The following is a 20866-nucleotide window of genomic DNA, read 5'->3' on the forward strand; positions in this document are numbered from 1 at the left end:
TGAAGGTAAAGCTCTGAACAGTTTATATGCAGGGTGTGTGGGGTCTGCAGAGATTTTAGCAGCTCTTTTCATGAGCCTAGACCTGTATAAGTCCTGGATGGAGGGAAGGTCAGCCCTGATTATTCTCTCTGCATTCCTGATTATTTGTTGCAGTCGGGACCTGTCCTGTTTTGTGGATGAGCCAAACCACACTGAGATGGATGAAGACAGGACAGATTGAATGATGGCAGTGTAGAAGATGACCAGCAGCTCCTGTGGAAATTTGAACTTCTTGAGTTGCCTCAGGAAGTACAGTCTCTGCTGGGCCTTCTTTCGAACAGTGTCTATGTGTGAAGACCATCTCAGGTCCTCAGAGAAGGTGGTTCCTAAGAACCTGAAGTGGTCCACAGCCGACATGGTGTTGTTGAGGATAGTGAAGGGGGTGTATGGGGGTGGTGTTCTCCGAAGGTCCACCACCATTTCCACAGTCTTGAGTGGGTTTAGTTCAAGGTAGTTCTGACCGCACCAGCGTACCAGCCGATCCACCTGCTGTCTGTCTGCAGACTCATCACCATCCTGGATCAGTCCAATGACAGTGGTGTCATCTGCAAACTTAAGGAGTTTTACGGACGAGTCCGATGAGGTGCAGTCATTGGTGTACAGGGAGAAGAGGAGTGGGGATAGAACACACCCCTGGGGGGCACCAGTACTTATTGATCTGGATCGGGAGAAGATGCTCCCCCAGTCTCACCTGCTGTTCGCATGTGACAGAGAAAGCTGGAAGGGTTATGAATTATTGTGTATAGAAGGGAAGACAGCACATACCGCAGACTTCAAGCCTTTGGAATCTAAAATTAGTGTAGAATAGGAAACAGGTCCTGGAGAAATGAAGTATTCTACCCCCTTCCTTAAACTGGAAAAATCTTTTTTGCTCAGTACATGTGAGAAGTATGGTTATTATCAAGTGACGATTGGTCAGCCTGTTTATGTGTGAAAATGTGATTACTTCCTTTGAATGTTTTGGTATAATACTTTACACAATCAGAATTATCCTTACTGGCCAAGTTTGTGTGCACAAACATGGAATCTGACATGGTATATATATAAACTTTAGACAAGATAAAAAATAAGGCTAAAAGAGCTGTATGTACATAAATGTGTACAGGGAGAAGACGAGTGGATAGAGAACACACCCCTGGGGGCAGCAGGTGCAGCCTCACCTGCTGCTGCAGGTCAGTCAGGAAGCTGGTGATCCAGTAATAGGTGAAGGCTGGCACAGTAGGCTGCGTGAGCTTTTGGTGGAGGATATCTGGGTTAATGGTGTTGAAGGCCGACCTGAAATCCAAAAACAGGATCCTGTCATATGTCCCTAGGTGGTCGAGGTGGTGCAGGACCAAGTATAGACTCAAGTCGATTGCAACATCTACCAGCCTGATTGTCCGGTAAGCAAACTGCACGGGGTATGTGAGGTCCTTCAGGTATTTTAACAACAGGATTTCAAGACCACAGATGTCAGAGCAACAGACCTGTAGTCATTTAATCCCATGATGGTGCGTTTCTCAGGGGCCAGGATCATGGTGGAGCGATTAAAGAAGGAGGCAACCTCACACATCTCCAGAAACTTGTTACAAATATGATTAAAGATGGGGGTTAGTTGGTCAGCGCAGGCTTTCAGGCAGAGAGGGGAGACACCATCAGGACTCGAAGTGTTCTTCCCATTCAGACACTGGAAGAACCTATTAATATCTTTTTCTTCGATCTTTAGTACAGGCAGGGGGAGAGAGGAGGGGGTTGAAGATTTATTGGTGGGATGTGGAGGATGAGTGAGGTGTGAAAGTCTAGTAATCATACCAAGAGAAAAAACTGTTTAAATCCTTTGCCTGGCAAGGTGTCATAACAGCATGTGGGTAGGGCTCCTATAGTTGTCAATAGTCTGCAAACTCCTCCACACAGAATTTTATCTTCTTACTGTAGGAACTTTTAGCTAGTTTGATTTCTTTTGTCAATTTTTTTCTTGCCTGCTTATACAGGGCCTGGTTTCCACCGTAAGAAGTAACGGTGCTCAAGTTCCTCCAAATTGCAGAAGGGTCGTTAGCTGCGAAGGTGCCTTTTAACTTCTTGCTGTAGCTTCTCTCGGATGCCTTGATCTCCTTGGTCCGCTTATGTGTTACCTGCTTATTCAAGGCACTGTCCCCACTGTTGTGAGCCTCTTCTTTGGTCTGACGCACCTTCCTTAGTTTTGAAGCAAACCCTCGTTAATTATTGTTGCATTTGATAAATGTACTGGTCTGCAAACATGTCCTTACAAAACTGATGTATGATCTCACAGCGTCAGTAAATTCATTTTAGTCTGAGGCTGAAGCTTCAAAAACATGTCAAGCTGTGCGTTCAAAGCAGGCCTGTAACATCTGCTTTGGCTCATCAGTCCACTTCCTAACAGTCCGAAGACTTAGAGGTTTTTAGTTTTTGCCTGTAAGTTGGAATGTGATGAAGCAGACAGTGATCAGAGAGTCTCAAAGAAGCTCTGGTGACAGCCTGATGTGCATCTTTTAAAGCTGTGTAGCAGTGGTCTAGTGTGTAAACACCGACCAGAACCAACAAGGAGACTTTGTTCAGTGAATAAAAGGGTTTACAGTTTACAAACAAAATGACTCCAAGTCAGGACTACATGTCTTCTGTAACACTGTGATATCAATACATCAGCCTTCATTTAAAAGCGGATTCCACCTCCTCTCTTTGTACCTAAGAGTTCTGCATTGTGGTCCGCTCGAAGACAGCCAGAAGCCCAGCATCTGCAGTGCGCAGTCAAGGATGTGTTCACCAAGACAGGTCATGGTGAAACAGAGGGCAGCAGATCCGCAGATGTCCAAGTTTTTAACAGTAAAAAAGCAGCAGTTTGTCCATTTTGTTAGCCTGGAAGTGGACATTAGCCAGGTGGATTAATGGCAAAGGCGTGTGAAGTGCACTTTGCCAAAGATTCAAGAGTGTACCTGCCTGTTTACCTTGTCTGCATCTCATCTTTTTCATTTAAAAACAAACTGCCTGGTGTTTTATAATGACCCAGATGAAAGCCACAAGCCGAAATGCATTGGTGTACTAATAAAGTTTTTTCCTTATGTTTCAAGTGTTGCTAAAGTCTTATGGTTTTGGCCAAAGATGTTTTGTGGCTTTTTTGTTTTTGTTTCTTTACAGGTTTCTAAGGAATTAATGAAAAACCGAAACATTTTACAAATTTTAAAAGGGTTTTATTACTAAATGCATAACATAAATATATTATTTAAAGTGCAGTTTCAGCGTTTTCCCTGTTACATTTTGAAAAAAACATGATCTTGTTATCACATTATTTTTACAACATTATGTCATTACTGCCTGTACCATGTTGTGCTCTATGTATTACTTGTGGTGGAGTTTCGCATGCACAGGTAAACATACACAACTGCCAGTAGCCACAGAGCGTGCCAGAAAAGATGTCGCAACCACTTCCATAACAAGCACCTAGAGTTGTGAGGATAGCAGCGTTCACTCTCTTGTCTTCTGTGAGTAGCAGCCATGACTTTCCTACTCCGTATCCCACTGTAGAAAATAGTGCTCCAGTCCTGCTGAGGTCCTGCACCTTTACAAGCCGCAAAATTCCACACATCACCAGGTGAGAGTTTTGACCCGCCTTGACTGTCAGAGCAGAATTACTCCCCCTGGATGTACAAGACTGATTTCAGTTAGTATGTAAATACTGCGGAAGCCCTGAAAGGCAAGTTAGAAAAAATTGTTTTGAGAGGCTTATTTTTCTAAGTGTTTGTCCTTATAATATTTTGCTCTAACACTAGAGGCGCTGGAATAAAACCACCAGCCTTCACTAACAGCTGTGTTGTTCAAATGGATGGTTTCCAAGAAACAATGTCCCATTTTCTAAATAAGATTGTTGTAAAGTAAAATAAAATACAGTAAAAGCACACAAATAGTGCGCTTGTTGGCCATGCCATGCTGTCATCATACCAAGCTTGTATATTCATGTGCGATATAGAATTAACCGCAGTATAGTTTAAGTATATCTGTAGGACAAAGGACAATTGCCCACCATGACTGGTCTTTCTTGACTGCTCTTTCTTGGGACCAAGACTGTATCTTGCAAATGGCCTTAAAACGTTTGTCAGTACATGCTTATCATAACTTGTCACAATAAATTTGAATGGTGTATGATGAATGCATGAATCACCAGACAACAATTCAAATATGAACCCTTTAATGATTTATTTATATATATTTATTTGTTTATGGATTTATATTTTGGTGACAACAACTGAATAAAAAAACTCCTTGGGAAAAATTAACAGTTTTTTTTACAAGTGGAAAATCGGGAGGCAGTTCCACTGGATTGGCACACCGGGGTGGTGCTCCCCCTATTTAAAAAGGGGGACTGTAGAGTGTGTTCCAACTATGGTGGAGTCACACTCTTAAGCCTCCCTGGTAAGGTCTATTCAGGTACCCCATACTCCAGGAGTGTGGGGTACCAGGCCCTTTGACACGGGCTGTTAGGTCCCTATATGACCGCTGTCAGAGCTTGGTCCGCATTGCCAGCAGTAAGTCGGACTCGTTTCCGGTGAGGGTTGGACTCTGCCAAGGTTGCCCTTTTGTTACAGATTCTGTTCATAACTCTTATGGACAGAATTTCTAGGTGCAGCCAATGTGTTGAGGGGATACATTTTGGTGGCCGTAGGATTACATCTCTGTTTTTGCAGATGATGTCCTATTAGCTTCATCAGCTCGTGATCTACAGCTCTCACTGGAGCAGATCGCGGCAGAGTGTGAAGCAGCCAGGATGAGAAGTCCGGAGAATGGTCTTAAGCCAGATAAGGGTAGAGTGCCTTCTCCAGGTCGGGGGGGGGGGAGGTCCTGCCTCAAGGGGAGGAGTTCAAGTATCTGGAGGTCTTGTTCACAAATGAGGGAAAAATGGAGTGGGAGATCAATAGACGGATTGGTGCTGCGTCAGCAGTGATGAGGGCGCTTTACAGGTCTGTCGTGGTGAAGAGAAAGCTGAGTCAAAAAGCGAAGCTCTCGATTTACCGGTCGATCTACGTTCCTACCCTCATTAATGGTCATGAGCTTTGGGTCGTGACCGAAAGAACGAGATCACAGGATACAGCGGCCGCAGGGTGTCTAGGCTCTCCCTTCAAAGATAGGGTGAGAGGCTCGGGCATCTGGGAGGCGCTCAGAGTAGAGCCACTGCTTCTCCACGTCGAGAGAAGCTTGTTAGGATGCCTCCTGGATGACTCCCTGGTGTGGTGTTCCAGGCACGTCCCACCGGGAGGAGGCCCAGAGGAAGACTCAGGACACGCTGGAGAGACTATGTATCTCGGCTGGTCTGGGTTTGCCTTCAGATTCCCCCGGTTGAGCTGGCCCAAGTGGCTGGGGAGAGGGAAGTCTGGGTCTCTCTGAAAGCTGCTGCCCCCAGGGATAAGCAGAAGAGGGAGGGATGGACGGACAGACGGACAAAATAAATAGAATGCGGACCCAAACTGGAGGATGGCTATGATAGTACCTGTGTGACTGAAACTTAATAGGGAAACAGGAAGTGTGGAGGAGAAGAAGGGGGACCAAGAGGGAGGAAATTGTTCTTCCTTACTAACAATGTCCCTTCAGTGGTGCTGTGTCCTCCTCTCTCCCTCTCAGTGATCTAGCTCTGTCTTGCAGTGAGGAGGCACAGTGAATTCATAAATACTGGATCTCGGGGAGAAGCCTGCGGGTTTCAGGCTCCAACTTATTTAAGTTAATGAAACTGCAAAATTTGCATCTTGTGCTCTCAGTGTTATGGACACCGAAGCCAAGTTTCATCTATGTTTCAACCACATCTCTCTTAGTTTAGAAAGGAACTTGGCATTAATGGCCACATCTAAAGTAAGATGCAGGTTAATTTATTTTAGCAATTCAATTCATAAGGTAAAACTCCTGTTAAATATGTTCGCTACACAGAGTGACATATTTTAAGCTCCCATTTCTATGAATCTGGATGATAAAAGTTTAAAGTATATAATACCCCAAAGATCAGTTTCTCCTGCTCTATGGGGCTATAATCAATATCTTGCTCCTGGTGACTGAATCTGAACCTGATATCTCTCTGCATCGAGATTGCCTACAGTGATGAGGGGAGTCCACCTACTCAGTTCTGCTGCTCAATTCACAAATCTATTTTCCTTACAAATGTGGCACTATTTAAGCACAAATAAACAGGTTCTCCAGTGATATATATTTATTGCCAAAGAACAGCTGTTACAACAAATAAAAATGACCAAACACATATTTCCTTACTTATGTGTTATGTAAGCTTTGATACCAGTACCATGTAGTTACTGTTGGATCTAACAATCCTTTGTTATTAATGTGAAATAAATACATGATTATTATGAATATAATATATAATATTTATGTTTATATATATATAAAATATGCAGTTTATGTTAGCTGTATTATAATATTATGAAGTCATCAAATTATAACAAATTGTAATAAGTTTTTAAAATACATTCTGGCTTTTCAAGGACAATTGGATTCATTGTCACACCGGGATATGACAAGCACACACATAAAAACAAAACACATTCTATTGATCTTCTAAACAGTCCTCATTTCTGGACAAACTTTTCTGGGTTGTCTTGCATCAAAATAAAAAGAATGAAATGCTTGAACTATGTAATTCTATATTTAATTAATATAGATCAATCAATATCTTAATATTAGATATTGCTATCTTTGTATGGCTGAAATTTAATATGTTGTGACAATGACTGTTGAGTTTTATAATGAACATTAAAAGTTTTTATATGCAGAGAATTGCATTCAGTGGCTTAAAAATCCATTTAATTGGATTGAACTTACACAAAATAGGCAGGGTATCGTTCTTCAAAATACCAGCAGAACTTCTTGGCATCTACACACTGTAAAAGAAAACAAAATTATAATTAGGGAGAAGTAATGCAAAGATTACAAACTGACAATAGAACAAAACATTCCAGGTCAAATTTGCATGAGCAAAACAACAGACATGCTGAATGATTGCTGGTGAATAACCTAAACTCTAGAAAAGTCTTTCAATTCTGATCACCATCAGTGCAGAAATGGAGGTAAAACGTCCAAGAAAAACAAAGTGATGACTCTCTTGATATTGTGCTACCACAACACATTGCTTTGCAGAACAGTTTTGTCTATCAAATATAAAACCAATTGTAAATGGGATTGTTCTCCGCAACTGCCATTCAGTGTTTAATAATGTATGCCAATATTTTGGGGCTGCATGGTGGCGCAGTTGGTAGCACTGTTGCCTTGCAGCAAGAAGGTCCTGGGTTCGATTCCCAGCTGGGGGTCTTTCTGCATGAGTGGGTTCTCACCGGGTACTCCGGCTTCCTCCAACAGACCAAAGACACGCCTGTTAGGTTAATTATCCTTAGGCAGCTCAGATTAGAGAACAGTTCAATGCCACACAGAGTTCTAGCAGCACACACATCTCTAGAACAACTGTTAAGAGGAGACTGTGTGAATCAGGCCTTCATGGTAAAATAGCTGCTAGGAAACCACTGTTGAGGACAGGCAACAAGCAGATGAGACTTGTTTGGGCTAAAGAACGCAAGGAATGGACATTAGACCAGTGGAAATCTGTGTATAATTCCACATGTGTTAATTCATAGTTTTGATGCCTTCAGTGTGAAGCTACAATATTCATAGTGATGAAAATAAAGAAAACTCTTTGAATGAGAAGGTGTGTTCAAACTTTTGGTCTGTACTGTGTAAATATAGACTATTGAGGCTATTGGAATGCATCAAGCTTACTGATCAAGGGAACTGGTGTGTTACACTGATTATTTTATTGGAATTGTACAAGGAATAAAAGTCAGTAAAAACAAAATATTGGTCGGTTAGTCAGTCATTTTCTACTGCTTATTCCATAGTGGGTCGCGGGGGAGCTGGTGCCCATCTCCAGCAGTGCGCGAGAGGCAGGGTACACCCTGGACAGGTCGCCAGTCCATCGCAGGGCAACACACAAACAACCATGCACACACCTAAGGATAATTAACCTAACAGGCATGTCTTTGGTCTGTTGGAGGAAGCCGGAGTACCCGGTGAGAACCCACTCATGCAGAAAGACCCCCAGCTGGGAATCGAACCCAGGACCTTCTTGCTGCAAGGCAACAGTGCTACCAACTGCGCCACCGTGCAGCCCCAAAATATTGGCACAGGTGTGTACACAGGCAGTAAGGGATGCTGTCAAGCTGAAGAAGGAGACCTATCAGCTGTGGTTGGCTTGCGGGACTCCTGAGGCGGCTCACGGGTACCGTGAGGCCAAGCGTGCCGCAGCCCGGGTTGTGGCAAAGGCAAAAAATCAGGCCTGGGAGGAGTTCCGTGAGGCCATGGAGAAGGACTACAGGTTGGCCTCGAAGCGTTTCTGGCAAACCGTACGGCGCCTCAGGAGGGGGAAGCAGTGCTTTGCCAACACTGTTTACACTGTGGGTGGGGAGCTGCTGACCTCAACTGGGGACATTATCGGGCGGTGGAAGGAGTACTTCGAGGATCTCCTCAATCCTGCCGTCACACATTCACTGGTGAAAGCAGAGGCTGGGGACTCAGGGTTGGACCCTTTCATCATCCAGGCTGAAGTCACCGAGGTGGTTAAAAAGCTCCACAGTGGCAGGGTTTCGGGGTGGATGAGATCCGCCCTGAGTACCTCAAGTCTCTGGATGTTGTGGAGCTGTCATGGTTGGCACGCCTCTTCAACATTGCGTGGCGGCTGGAGACAGTGCCTTTGTACTGGTAGACTGGGGTGGTGGTCCCCCTTCATAAAAAGGGTGACCGGAGGCTGTGTTCCAACTATAGGGGATCACACTCCTCAGCCTATGGCCTATGCCAGAGTATTGGACAGGAGAGTCCGGCTGATAGTCGAACCTTGGTTTCAGGAGGAGCAGAAACAAAATAATCCGCCCCTTTTGAAAAGCTGTGCAACAAAGCAAGTTCAACATACCCAGATATCTTTTCATATCTGGTTGCAGAACCCCTAATAAATGCACTCATGCTTAATCGTGTCACATTCACAGCTGTATGAAAAATAAAAATAGTCTCTTGCTTTTAAAAGCAAGGTTAGTGCAGAAGAACTCTGAGTTGAATTCCACAAAGGCACTTATCCTAAATTCATTAATCTCTCCATTTAGTACTTACACTTTTCAACCTAGTATACATTATATTTGAAATAAATTTTCAACAATCCACTGGGTAGCATCTGAAGCCCATAGAAAGGCCACTCCACACCTACATCCCCTCTGCACCAAACTTTACATTTGTCATAAGTCTCCTGTCAAGTACCAAACCCAGACACATTTATCGGAATTCCAGACAAAGGGGGCATGAATCGTCATTCCAGAGAACATGTCCCCAATGCTCTAGAGAGCAATAGCTTTATCCTTTACACCATTACACCATAATTGGCCGCCACTAAATTCTAGTTTCCTAAACTGAAATCTGACAAGCTGATGCCAGTTTCGACCAATCCCATTTTTAAGGAGTACAACACAAAATATATAGAACATTTCTGTGTGTTCTGTAATAGAGGAATCCCACTGAAAATAAATGAAAGAAAAGCTCCATAGTTATGCATCAAAACATACGTCAATAAGCTTTATCTGACCTTCATTACACTCAAAGAAAGAGTTATGTTTTAAGCTCTAAATGTTCCGATGTTTCTACAATTCAAATGAAACAGTTGGATAAACATGATGTCTTCAACCTCTTCACTATTAGGCTATAAAGGGATGTTTTTCTTCCAGAAATTAAACCGATTTCTATATTTCCAGACCAGATGTAAGAAAAAAACTCCTGATTAAGGAAGTTATTTTGAGCCATATCATATAACCAGGATACAGGATGTTTGGAATAATCAAATTTTTAGGTCTGGGAAGACGCAACCATGCATCATACAGCTGCATGATAATGCAATCATGTTCTAATTATAGGCACAGAAACAATTATTTTGCTAACCTGATCATGAATAGTTAATTCGAAAGAAGCAGCCTGGTAGGTTGTTCCAGGAGGAGTAAAAGATACATCTTAGCAAGTCACACTGGGATTCTTTGTACAGGAGACAGACACCACAGCAAAAGACAAGCTGCAAAAGATTTGCAATCCTTTATGATTTAGTTAAGTAGCTCCCACTGAGGTCAGTCCAGTGTCCAATGACAAGAAATACTGTAACCTTAACATGTCCAAACTGTACTTTTTAAAATAACTAATTAAATAAACTGCTATAGGTAAGTGTTGCTTTTCCGATCTTAAGATGCTGTCGAGCTGTTGCAGAATAAAAACAAAAGAAAAGGGGCTGGGCTTCACACTGAACTAACCGGATGGAGACAAAAAATATATATTGTACAGTGCCTTAAGAAAAATGTCCACATTTTCTCACTTTACAAACTTAGATGTCATCTATTAGCATTTTATATCACAGACCAACAGTGCACAAATACTTTTAGAACCACCTTTCTCTGCAAATTCAGCTGCAAGTCTTTAGGGGTATGTAACTACTACCTTTGCATATCTAGAAACATAACCTTTTCCCCAATGGTTCCTCCCAAAACAGCTTAAGCTCAGTCAGAGTCTGTGAAGAGAAAGTTTAAGTCTGGCCACAACATAATGCTGCCACCACTATCTTTCATCACGTATGTAGTTTTTTTCAGGCTGATGTGTAAAAAACGTTTTAAGCCAAACTGCTTTTCATGTAGCTAAACTAATAGTTGCCCTATGGACAGATTCTCTTACCCAAGCTGTAGATCCTGGAAGCTCCTCTAGTTACACAGGGCTGCTGAGTGCTTCTCTGATTAATACTCTCCTTTTCCAGCCTGTCAATTTAGGTAAACGTTCAAGTCTTGGTAGGTTTGTAGTTGAGCCATATTCTTTCCATTTTCAGAGGATGGATTGAATGATGAGATATTTAAAGCTTGGGATTTTGTTTTTGAAACTAACCTGCTTTAAACTTCTTCATAACTTTATACTTGCAAGTTCTGCTGTATTCCTTGCTCTTCTTGATGCTGTTTGTTCTTTAATCTTCTCTAAGAAACCTCAATGATCGTCACAGAACCGCTGCATTTGTTGTTAAATTAAACTGCACACAGGTTGACTGTTTACTATAAGGTAAGTTTACAAGACATTGTATTTTTTTAGATTTAGCAATAGGTTTATCAAACATAAGCAATGCAAAATTAGCTGTTGAACAAATTGGTAAAACCAAAGAACAGATGTGTTTGAAAAGCATCTGCAGCCAGGAGAAAACCAGACATGGGAGGAAACCTGTGGAAGTTCTAAAGTTTAGGGCATCAAAATACTCTGGTTCCTGATTGGGGTTATAGGGTGAGGTCATTGCCCTTCAGTGCAAAGGGTTTTATTTGGACATAAAAGAAGGTATTTGGTCTTCTAAAGGTCATGAAACTAAGTAAATAAAACCTCAGATGAACAGAACTTGGCAGCATCTGCTATCCGCTATATTTAACATTCATATATTTTAGATTCATTGCACACTAACTGAAATATTTCAGGTCTTTTATTGTCTTAATACGGATTATTTTGGCATACAGCTCATGAAAACCCAAAATTCCTATCTCACAAAATTAGCATATCATTAAAAGGGTCTCTAAACGAGCTATGAACCTAATCATCTGAATCAATGAGTTAACTCTAAACACCTGCAAAAGATTCCTGAGGCCTTTAAAACTCCCAGCCTGGTTCATCACTCAAAACCCCAATCATGGGTAAGACTGCCGACCTGACTGCTGTCCAGGAGGCCACTATTGACACCCTCAAGCAAGAGGGTAAGACACAAAAAGAAATTTCTGAACGAATAGGCTATTCCCAGAGTGCTGTATCAAGGCACCTCAGTGGGAAGTCTGTGGGAAGGCAAAAGTGTGGCAGAAAACGCTGCACAATGAGAAGAGGTGACCAGACCCTGAGGAAGATTGTGGAGAAGGGCCGATTCCAGACCTTGGGGGACCTGCGGAAGCAGTGGACTGAGTCTGGAGTAGAAACATCCAAAGCCACCGTGCACAGGCGTGTGCAGGAAATGGGCTACAGGTGCCGCATTCCCCAGGTCAAGCCACTTTTGAACCAGAAACAGCGGCAGAAGCACCTGACCTGGGCTACAGAGAAGCAGCACTGGACTGTTGCTCAGTGGTCCAAAGTACTTTTTTCGGATGAAAGCAAATTCTGCATGTCATTCGGAAATCAAGGTGCCAGAGTCTGGAGGAAGACTGGGGAGAAGGAAATGCCAAAATGCCAGAAGTCCAGTGTCAAGTACCCACAGTCAGTGATGGTCTGGGGTGCCGTGTCAGCTGCTGGTGTTGGTCCACTGTGTTTTATCAAGGGCAGGGTCAATGCCGCTAGCTATCAGGAGATTTTGGAGCACTTCATGCTTCCATCTGCTGAAAAGCTTTATGGAGATGAAGATTTCATTTTTCAGCACGACCTGGCACCTGCTCACAGTGCCAAAACCACTGGTAAATGGTTTACTGACCATGGTATCACTGTGCCCAATTGGCCTGCCAACTCTCCTGACCTGAACCCCATAGAAAATCTGTGGGATATTGTGAAGAGAACGTTGAGAGACTCAAGACCCAACACTCTGGATGAGCTAAAGGCCGCTATTGAAGCATCCTGGGCCTCCATAAGACCTAAGCAGTGCCACAGGCTGATTGCCTCCATGCCACGCCGCATTGAAGCAGTCATTTCTGCCAAAGGATTCCCGACCAAGTATTGAGTGCATAACTGTACATAATTATTTGAAGGTTGACGTTTTTTGTATTAAAAACACTTTTCTTTTATTGGTCGGATGAAATATGCTAATTTTGTGAGATAGGAATTTTGGGTTTTCATGAGCTGTATGCCAAAATCATCCGTATTAAGACAATAAAAGACCTGAAATATTTCAGTTAGTGTGCAATGAATCTAAAATATATGAATGTTAAATTTTCATCATTACATTATGGAAAATAATGAACTTTATCACAATATGCTAATATTTTGAGAAGGACCTGTATGTGACGCGCCATGAGAAAAGTAGGAACAAGTCGCCAGAGCACAAACAGAGAAAAAGAGGAAAAACCATCACTTTCTGAGAAAGAAGGAATTTTCGTTTTATTGCAAAATGTGCAAGTTGAAGTTATGACGTAGCCACTCAGTCCTCTAAATCATGGTTTCGGAGGTTTTAAAATGGTACATTTTGTGTTTAAACTCAGCCTTTTTTCAGCATAAAACCCAGCCCGCATCTGCATATCGGGGAGGGAAAACCCACAGCTCATTTATATAGCGGCTTTTGTTATTTGTGTCGGCCAATAAGCTGTGTGCTTGAAGTAAGCACATGGCTACTTAAAGAAGCTGCTATTTGAAAAAGAATGTGTTTCTTCCAGATGGACCATGGACGCATGGCCCAAGAACTGAAATGCGGCTGTTACACCGCTTCGCTCTGGGATTAGATGTTCATGGGAATGCTGATGAACATCTAATCTTTGGACTGGCAGCAGAGGAGCTAGAACATAAGATATTAGAAGCTATTGCCATCACAACATTTGAAGAAGACAGAGACAGCGAAATGGAGAAGATGAAGAAGACTGTTACGGGAGAAGGAGAATTTTTCATCTGGGACACAGTCCTGTAACCACAAGCTTTCTCCAGAGCTTATGCACAACATATGGATGGATTATTTAGCATCAGAAAGGAAGGGGCAGGACATGAGAATCATCGGTACAGTCGAAACTTCAGCGATGACAACATCCCCTAAGAAGACGCCAACGAAAAGAAAACACACCAGGACAACTTATTTGATCGGAGCCATCTGCACGAAAACCTTTCAGTTCCCATGGGGTGAGTTTGACAACTTTTTTGAAAAACTATTATGATGCATAATATTGAAAATGAATCATGTATTTTTAGCTAAGCGGACAAGTTCGCGTAAACCTGACCAGTCAAACTGTAAAAGCTAAATATATATAAATATATAAGCAAAATATTTCCTTTATTTCCCCTGTTCAGAAACACCATGTTCCATGTTCCAACTCAGCCAAGTGCTAGCCGACTAGCTGCTCAGCTAATGATTTGTTTTGTGTTGTGTTTTAAAGTTAAGACAAACTTTATTTAAAGGGTGGTTTTTAAACACAGATGGCCACAACACGCCGTCAACGCTTATGTATTTTGATCCTTTTATTGTTGGTATTTTAAAAAGGTACATGTTTGACATGAAAGGAGTGGTAACAAGCTATAAGTTTACTTTGTTAGCTACAACTGCTAACGGTTAAGGCTAGACAAGTGATTCAGGTGAAAGCTCATTAAACCCCATTATGATTAATTTATCCAAAAAGGCCGTTAGCTTCCAATCCAGGAAATATTTTTCCCGAAATTTTATTTTACTAAACTTAGCAAAATAATATGTCGGGAGTTGTGAAGGCCATTTAAATATCATTAAGAATCATTTACCAATATGGGTTATTGGTAATTATGTAAATAAAATGTCCTTAAATATTACTTTAAAATTTCCTTAATAATACTTCCTTCAATAATATCCCACTAAATAAAAACAGCTAACTAAGCACCATTGAAAATTAGTCACCCAGGTTGGTTTTATTCAGAAAATCGTTCTTTTAAATATTATTTTATTAAAATAATGTTTTATCTACTTATTTGATCTTGCATTGTGAATAGTTGTTTGAAGGTATACTAATTATTGTTCCAAGTTAGTTCAAGGACTAAATTAACCTCTTTTCCAGATTCCTAAAGATAACCCTTGGTTCCCAAACATAAAAAGCATTGACGGGTAATGTAGCATCACTTTATTGGTCATGGTTTTTAACCCTCTTTAATTCCCGTTCATAGTGTATATACACACGTGGACAAAATTGTTGGTACCCTTCGGTAAATAAAAGAAAAACCCACAAGGGTCACAGAAATAACTTGAATCTGACAAAGGTAATAGTGAATAAAAATTCTACGAAAATGAACAAATGAAAGTCAGACATTGCTTTTAAAACATGCTTCAACAGAATTATTTAAAAAAATAAACTCATGAAACAGGCCTGGACAAAAATGATGATATCCCTGAAAATAATGTGACCAAAGGTACATGTTAAATCAAGGCGTGTCCATTAATTAGCATCACAGGTGTCTATATTCACAGCATCACAGGTGTCTATATTCTTGTAATCAGTCAGTGGGCCTATATATAGGGCTACAGGTATTCACTGTGTTGTTTGGTGACATGGTGTGTACCACACTCAACATCGACCAGAGGAAGCAAAGGAAAGAGTTGTCTCAAGAGATTAGAAAGAAAATTATAGACAAGCATGTTAAAGGTCAATGTTATAAGACCATCTCCAAGCAGCTTCATGTTCCTGTGACTACAGTTGGACATATTTTTCAGAAATTTAAGATCCATGGGACTGTAGCCAACCTCCCTGGACATGGCCGCAGGAGGAAAATTGATGACAAAACAAAGAGACGGATAATACGAATGGTAACAAAACAGCCCAGAAAAACTTCTGAAGAGATTAAAGATGAACTTCAAGCTCAAGAAACATCAGTGTCAGCTCAAACCATCCGACGTTGTTTGAGGCAAAGTGGACTCAATTGGAGACAACCAAGAACACCATTGTTGAAAACAAATAATAAAAAAGCCAGACTGGAATTTGCCAAACTATATGTTGACAAGCCACAAAGCTTCTAGGAGAATGTCCTATGGACAGATAAGACAAAAATTGAACTTTTTGGCAAAGCACATCAGCTCTATGTTCACAGACGGAAAAATGAAGCATATGAAGGAAAGAACACTGTCCCTACTGGGGACAGTGCTGGCAAACAGACACAACTATTCAAAATGGATCCAAGAGTATCATACGATCAAGCGATCATATGCGCTAAGTTAAGTAGGAATGAATTGCTGTTTGTGTATCCAGTATTCATTCATGAACAGGGTAATTAAGGTGCAAGCGTTGCTTGACTTTTCTCTCTACAGAAGCAAACTGTGACCCTGTCTCTACAATGCCAAGTGCAGCAGTTTTTCCCAGTCTGAAGGAAGGACAACGGGATTGCATCACCAGCAGTAAGGTGTAGTTCAGCGGGCCAGGCAGAACGAGCCGCCCCACCCCCCAGCCAAGGAGGTTAGCTACAAGTTAACCCTTTGTTCACTGAGGATGCTTTCCTCAACTTCGTTGCCCCAGACAACTTTTCCTCAGCACGGTTCATGTAAGAGGTAGTGTTTTGTGCAGAGAGAAGTAGTTTAGAATGAAATAATCTAAACATTTTTCGTTTTATGATGTTTGGTTTTGTTTGTGTTGAAAACTCCGCCATCTTAGTGCTAGCAGATTAGCTGTTAAGCACATGTGCTCAGTTTATGTGTTCTGTGTTTGTGTTTTTGAAGTTAAGACAAACTTTATTTAAAGGGTGATTTTAAACACAGAAGATCAACCATAACACGCTGTCTGCGCTTATGCATTTTACCCCTTTTATTAGTGGTATTTTAAAGGTATGTGTTTGATTCTGGTCCCCATCTATAAGCTTCTTTTGTTAGCTCCAACCAACTAACACCTAAGAACACGTGCTTGCCTACTAAAGATCATTTACCTAAAAAGGTTGTTAGTTTTCCATCTAGGAAATAATATTTCCCTAAATTTTATTTTACTAAACTTGATAACTAAGTAAACTATTAAGATCCATTTATCCAGAAAGATTGGGTTCTTATTCAAAATAATATTTCCTTAAGTATTATTTTACTATTTCCTTAATAAGATTTCTTTAAATATTATTTTAATAAATAAAGGCAGCTAATTAAACACCGCTGAGAATTGGTCATCCAGAAGGTTGGTTTTATTCAGCAAATCATTCTTTAAAATATTATTTTGTTAAAATAATGTTTTATCTGATCTTGCATTGTGAATAGTTGTTTGAAGGTATACAAATTATTGCCCAAGTTAGTCTTGAGACTAACTTAACTTCATTTCCAGATTCTTCAAGATAATCCTTGGTTTTCAAACATAAATATTGCATGGGAATATTGCATCACTATTTCGGTCATAGTTTTCAACCATCTTTGATCAACTTGTTTATATTGTACATAGCCCATTAGTCTTCCTTATTCTTTCATTCTACTTGGTACTTTAGTTGGGTTGTTTTAGCATAGTAGAGTTTGTTGATTGAAATATGTTTGACTTTGAGTTACAAGAATTTATTAACAAAAATAAGTTATTTTAAGAAATTGTGTGAATTCATTCTGTGTGTGTACAGAGTTTTGCTGTTCAATAATGCCAGAGCTTGGCTCATCCCTTTCGATTTTGTACCACTGCCTTATTGGGCTGCTATTCACAGAACAACCCATAACAGACCGAAATATTATTTAATAAAATATCAAGTATTAATATTAAATAATATATTCATATTCATAATCACAACACTCCAGTTCTGCTGATCCTGCGGCTCCTGGATCAAAGGAATGGCTGGCGGTTATCCTCAAAGCACAGCGTGGTTCCTTTACCTGCAGCAGCTTGTATCAGGCTGCCCATAGTAGCTGCCATACAGGGAGAATGCACTCCTCTGTGAGGGAGGTGTGATCCGGAGTTACTCAGAGATACTGTAAGGTAGTGTCTCTGGGTTTGGCTGCTGAACGGGAGCGCTTACAGAGGCTCCACCTCCCACAGGAAGTGGTGCGCATGACTCAGGGCGCACAAGCTGCTTCGACCACAATGTCTAACACTTAAAACTGACAGCTTATCAGGACTGGTATGTAGTGAAAGGCGTGGAGGGCATTTCATTTCTGTTAGTCTGCGTAATGTCATACCTCTAGCAGCTGATGAACAGAAATTTTGTAAAAACAAAACAACAAAAAAAGTAAAATTTAGTAAAAACATTTCAGTCTGCGACCTCAGAAATAACAGTGCCACAGACTGCCAAGCCCTTCAATCCCCATAGGAATCTTGGAAAAAGTTGTCTTGACTCTTTGTGTGAAGCAGCCAATTAGGAGTCAGGTTCTGTTGAAGAGCTGCCCTAGTTCCGCTCACTGAGTTTGATGGGGTAAGTTGCTACTTTAACTCAAAAATGCTCTGTTGAGCTCATGCCCAACACACAACAGAGAGAGCGTGAAAGAGGACATTAAAACATCTCGTCACTTAAAGCTGATTAGATTTTGGAGATCTCTTGCAAATAAGATGGATAAGCTTGAAACGTCCACAAGGATGCAGCCGGAGTATTGAACATGTAGTAATATGTGTTTCAATGAGACATGCCCTAAGGAGCTTATCCCTTACTCCAACATCTCTCTGTCCATCTTTTCAAACGTTTGGTTGGACAGAGATTTAAAGTAAAAGTGGTGTAACAGTGGTGCTTATTAACAACACACTATGCAATTTGTATGGGATGGGTATGTGCAGGCATTGGTTATTTGTCATGTGCGTCTGTTTTTGGCTAGTCCACTGTAAACAGTCTGGAGAACAACTGGAGGACATTCAAAACAACTACCAACATGCCCAAATCTGGCCATCCAAGCAAATTCACCCTTAAAACAGACAGGAAGACGCTAAAAGAATCCAAAGATTCTAAATGTCATCACAGGACCTATGGCAGGCTTTTGCTACTGATGATATGAAAGTGCATGCCTCTACAGGAAAAAAGAAACTGCATAAGTTTAATTTCCATGGAAGGTGTGCAAGGGCAAAACCATTGCTCTGCCAGAAAAATCACAAAGCCCTGACTAAAATTTGCCAAAGAGAACATCGACAAAGACTTAAAGGTATTCCAAAAAGCAGTTCATGTGAAAACTAAGTTGACACTGAATTCATGGAGTTTATTCATCCCAGGGAAGTCCTGTGGTCCACTTATTTGGTCTGAATCAAAAGCCGACTTTATTTTTTGCAAACAGCCACGCGGGTGACGGTCATTGCTCCTATATGAAGAAATGATAGTTGTGGGACAGAGCACAGACCCAGAAATGGAGAAAAACTACTGTGGTAGTCCTGCAAGCAGCCCCTCTGTTCTGCATGTTTGTGCCGTTATTACTGCTGCAATATCATTGTGAGGGTAGAGGTGGGCGATAAAACGATAGCAATATATATCTCGATAAACATGATAGACATATGAGAAAGGGTCAATATAGACTTTCAATATACAGACGAGATGATTAGCCAATGATTATAGGAGTTGCTCCACACTGTACCAACTATGGGGCTGAAATAGAGCCACAAAAATTGACGCAGACCGCACAGTAGCAGCCAGGACCCCAAATAGCTAATATTTGTGCAGCTGTAGCCTCTAACTTCTGGTAACAGGTAAGACATCACTGAAAAAAGAAGAAAAAAATTATTTCCCCAAAGAAGAATAGACGTAAGACCCAACGAACGACATTGTTGGAAAGTAGGGTCTGAGCAGTTTAGTCGTGTGGAGGTATTTGAGCTATTTAAAGTTGAACAAGAAAACCAAGTAGCCTGCACTGCAAATTAAGTCGAGCGCATGTTCTGACAAAGTTGGGCAATACCACCAATCCGTTTTACCACCCAAACCAGTGCCACACACTCGTGCATGCAGAAAGTAAAACGTTATTAACCCAGAAGAGAGCGAGTTCCCCCTCCTTCCCCCACAAATTCCTTGTTTCTGTGCACAAACGTGCCAATAAAGCTGATTGTGATTTTATTTATCAGTGGCACGCTGAGCTTTTGCATATTAAATCATTAAATCAAAAATAACCTTCTGATATCTTCAAATCTCACTTCATAGTACCAGGGAACATTAAAGACTGACAAAAATATTAATTTGCTTTATATCATGATATATCTATCTATATATATATATATATATATACAGTACAGACCAAACGTTTGGACACACCTTCTCATTCAAAGAGTTTTCTTTATTTTCATGACTATCAATATTGTAGCTTCACACTGAAGGCATCAAAACTATGAATTAACACATGTGGAATTATATACTGAACAAAAAAGTGTGAAACAACTGAAAATATGTCTTATATTCTAGGTTCTTCAAAGTAGCCACCTTTTACTTTGATTACTGCTCCGCACATTCTTGGCATTCTGTTGATGAGCTTCAAGAGGTAGTCACCTGAAATGGTTTTCCAACAGTCTTGAAGGAGTTCCCAGAGATGCTTAGCAGTTGTTGGCCCTTTTACCTTCACTCTGCAGTCCAGCTCACCCCAAACCATCTCGATTGGGTTCAGGTCCAGTGACTGTGGAGGCCAGGTCTTCTGGCGCAGCACCCCATCACTCTCCTTCTTAGTCAAATAGCCCTTACACAGCTTGGAGGTGTGTTTGGGGTCATTGTCCTGTTGAAAAATAAATGATGGTCCAACTAAACGCAAACTGGATGGAATAGCATGCCATTGCAAGATGCTGTGGTAGCCATGCTGGTTCAGTATGCCTTCAATTTTGAATAAATCCCCAACAGTGTCACCAGCAAAGCACCCCACACCATCACACCTCCTCCTCCATGCTTCAAGGTGGGAACCAGGCATGTAGAGTCCATCCGTTCACCTCTTCTGCGCCGCACAAAGACACGGTGGTTGGAACCAAAGACCTCAAACTTGGACTTATCAGACCAAAGCACAGATTTCCACTGGTCTAATGTCCATTTCTTATGTTCTTTAGCCCAAACAAGTCTCTTCTGCTTGTTGCCTGTCCTCACCAGTGGTTTCCTAGTAGCTATTTTACCATGAAGGCCTGATTCACACAGTCTCCTCTTAACAGTTGTTCTAGAGATGCGTCTGCTGCTAGAACTGTGTGTGGCATTGACCTGTTCTCTAATCTGAGCTGGTGTTAAACTGCGATTTCTGAGGCCGGTGACTCGGATGAACTTATCGTCCGCAGCAGAGGTGACTCTTGGTTTT

At 41.3% G+C, this 20866-nt stretch overlaps 1 protein-coding gene across 2 annotated transcripts in view; it reads right to left on the bottom strand.

The window, feature by feature from the left end:
- Positions 1–20866, bottom strand: part of vopp1 (VOPP1 WW domain binding protein) — a 57924-nt gene that overhangs the window by 30026 nt on the left and 7032 nt on the right. Inside the window, exons 2-3 of one of the 2 annotated variants that reach the window (XM_047349326.1) lie at positions 6850–6908; positions 3203–3671 (exon numbers count right to left, since the gene is read on the bottom strand). In XM_047349326.1, coding sequence (XP_047205282.1) covers positions 3326–3671; positions 6850–6908 — 405 coding nt within the window. In that variant the 3' untranslated portion in view covers positions 3203–3325. Of the gene's footprint in view, positions 1–3202; positions 3672–6849; positions 6909–20866 lie in introns of those variants that run through there. The other variant, XM_047349324.1, reaches the window with a different exon arrangement.

Source organism: Girardinichthys multiradiatus, chromosome 21, assembly GCF_021462225.1.
Source record: "Girardinichthys multiradiatus isolate DD_20200921_A chromosome 21, DD_fGirMul_XY1, whole genome shotgun sequence".
In the NCBI taxonomy this organism is placed as follows: Eukaryota; Metazoa; Chordata; class Actinopteri; order Cyprinodontiformes; family Goodeidae; genus Girardinichthys; species Girardinichthys multiradiatus.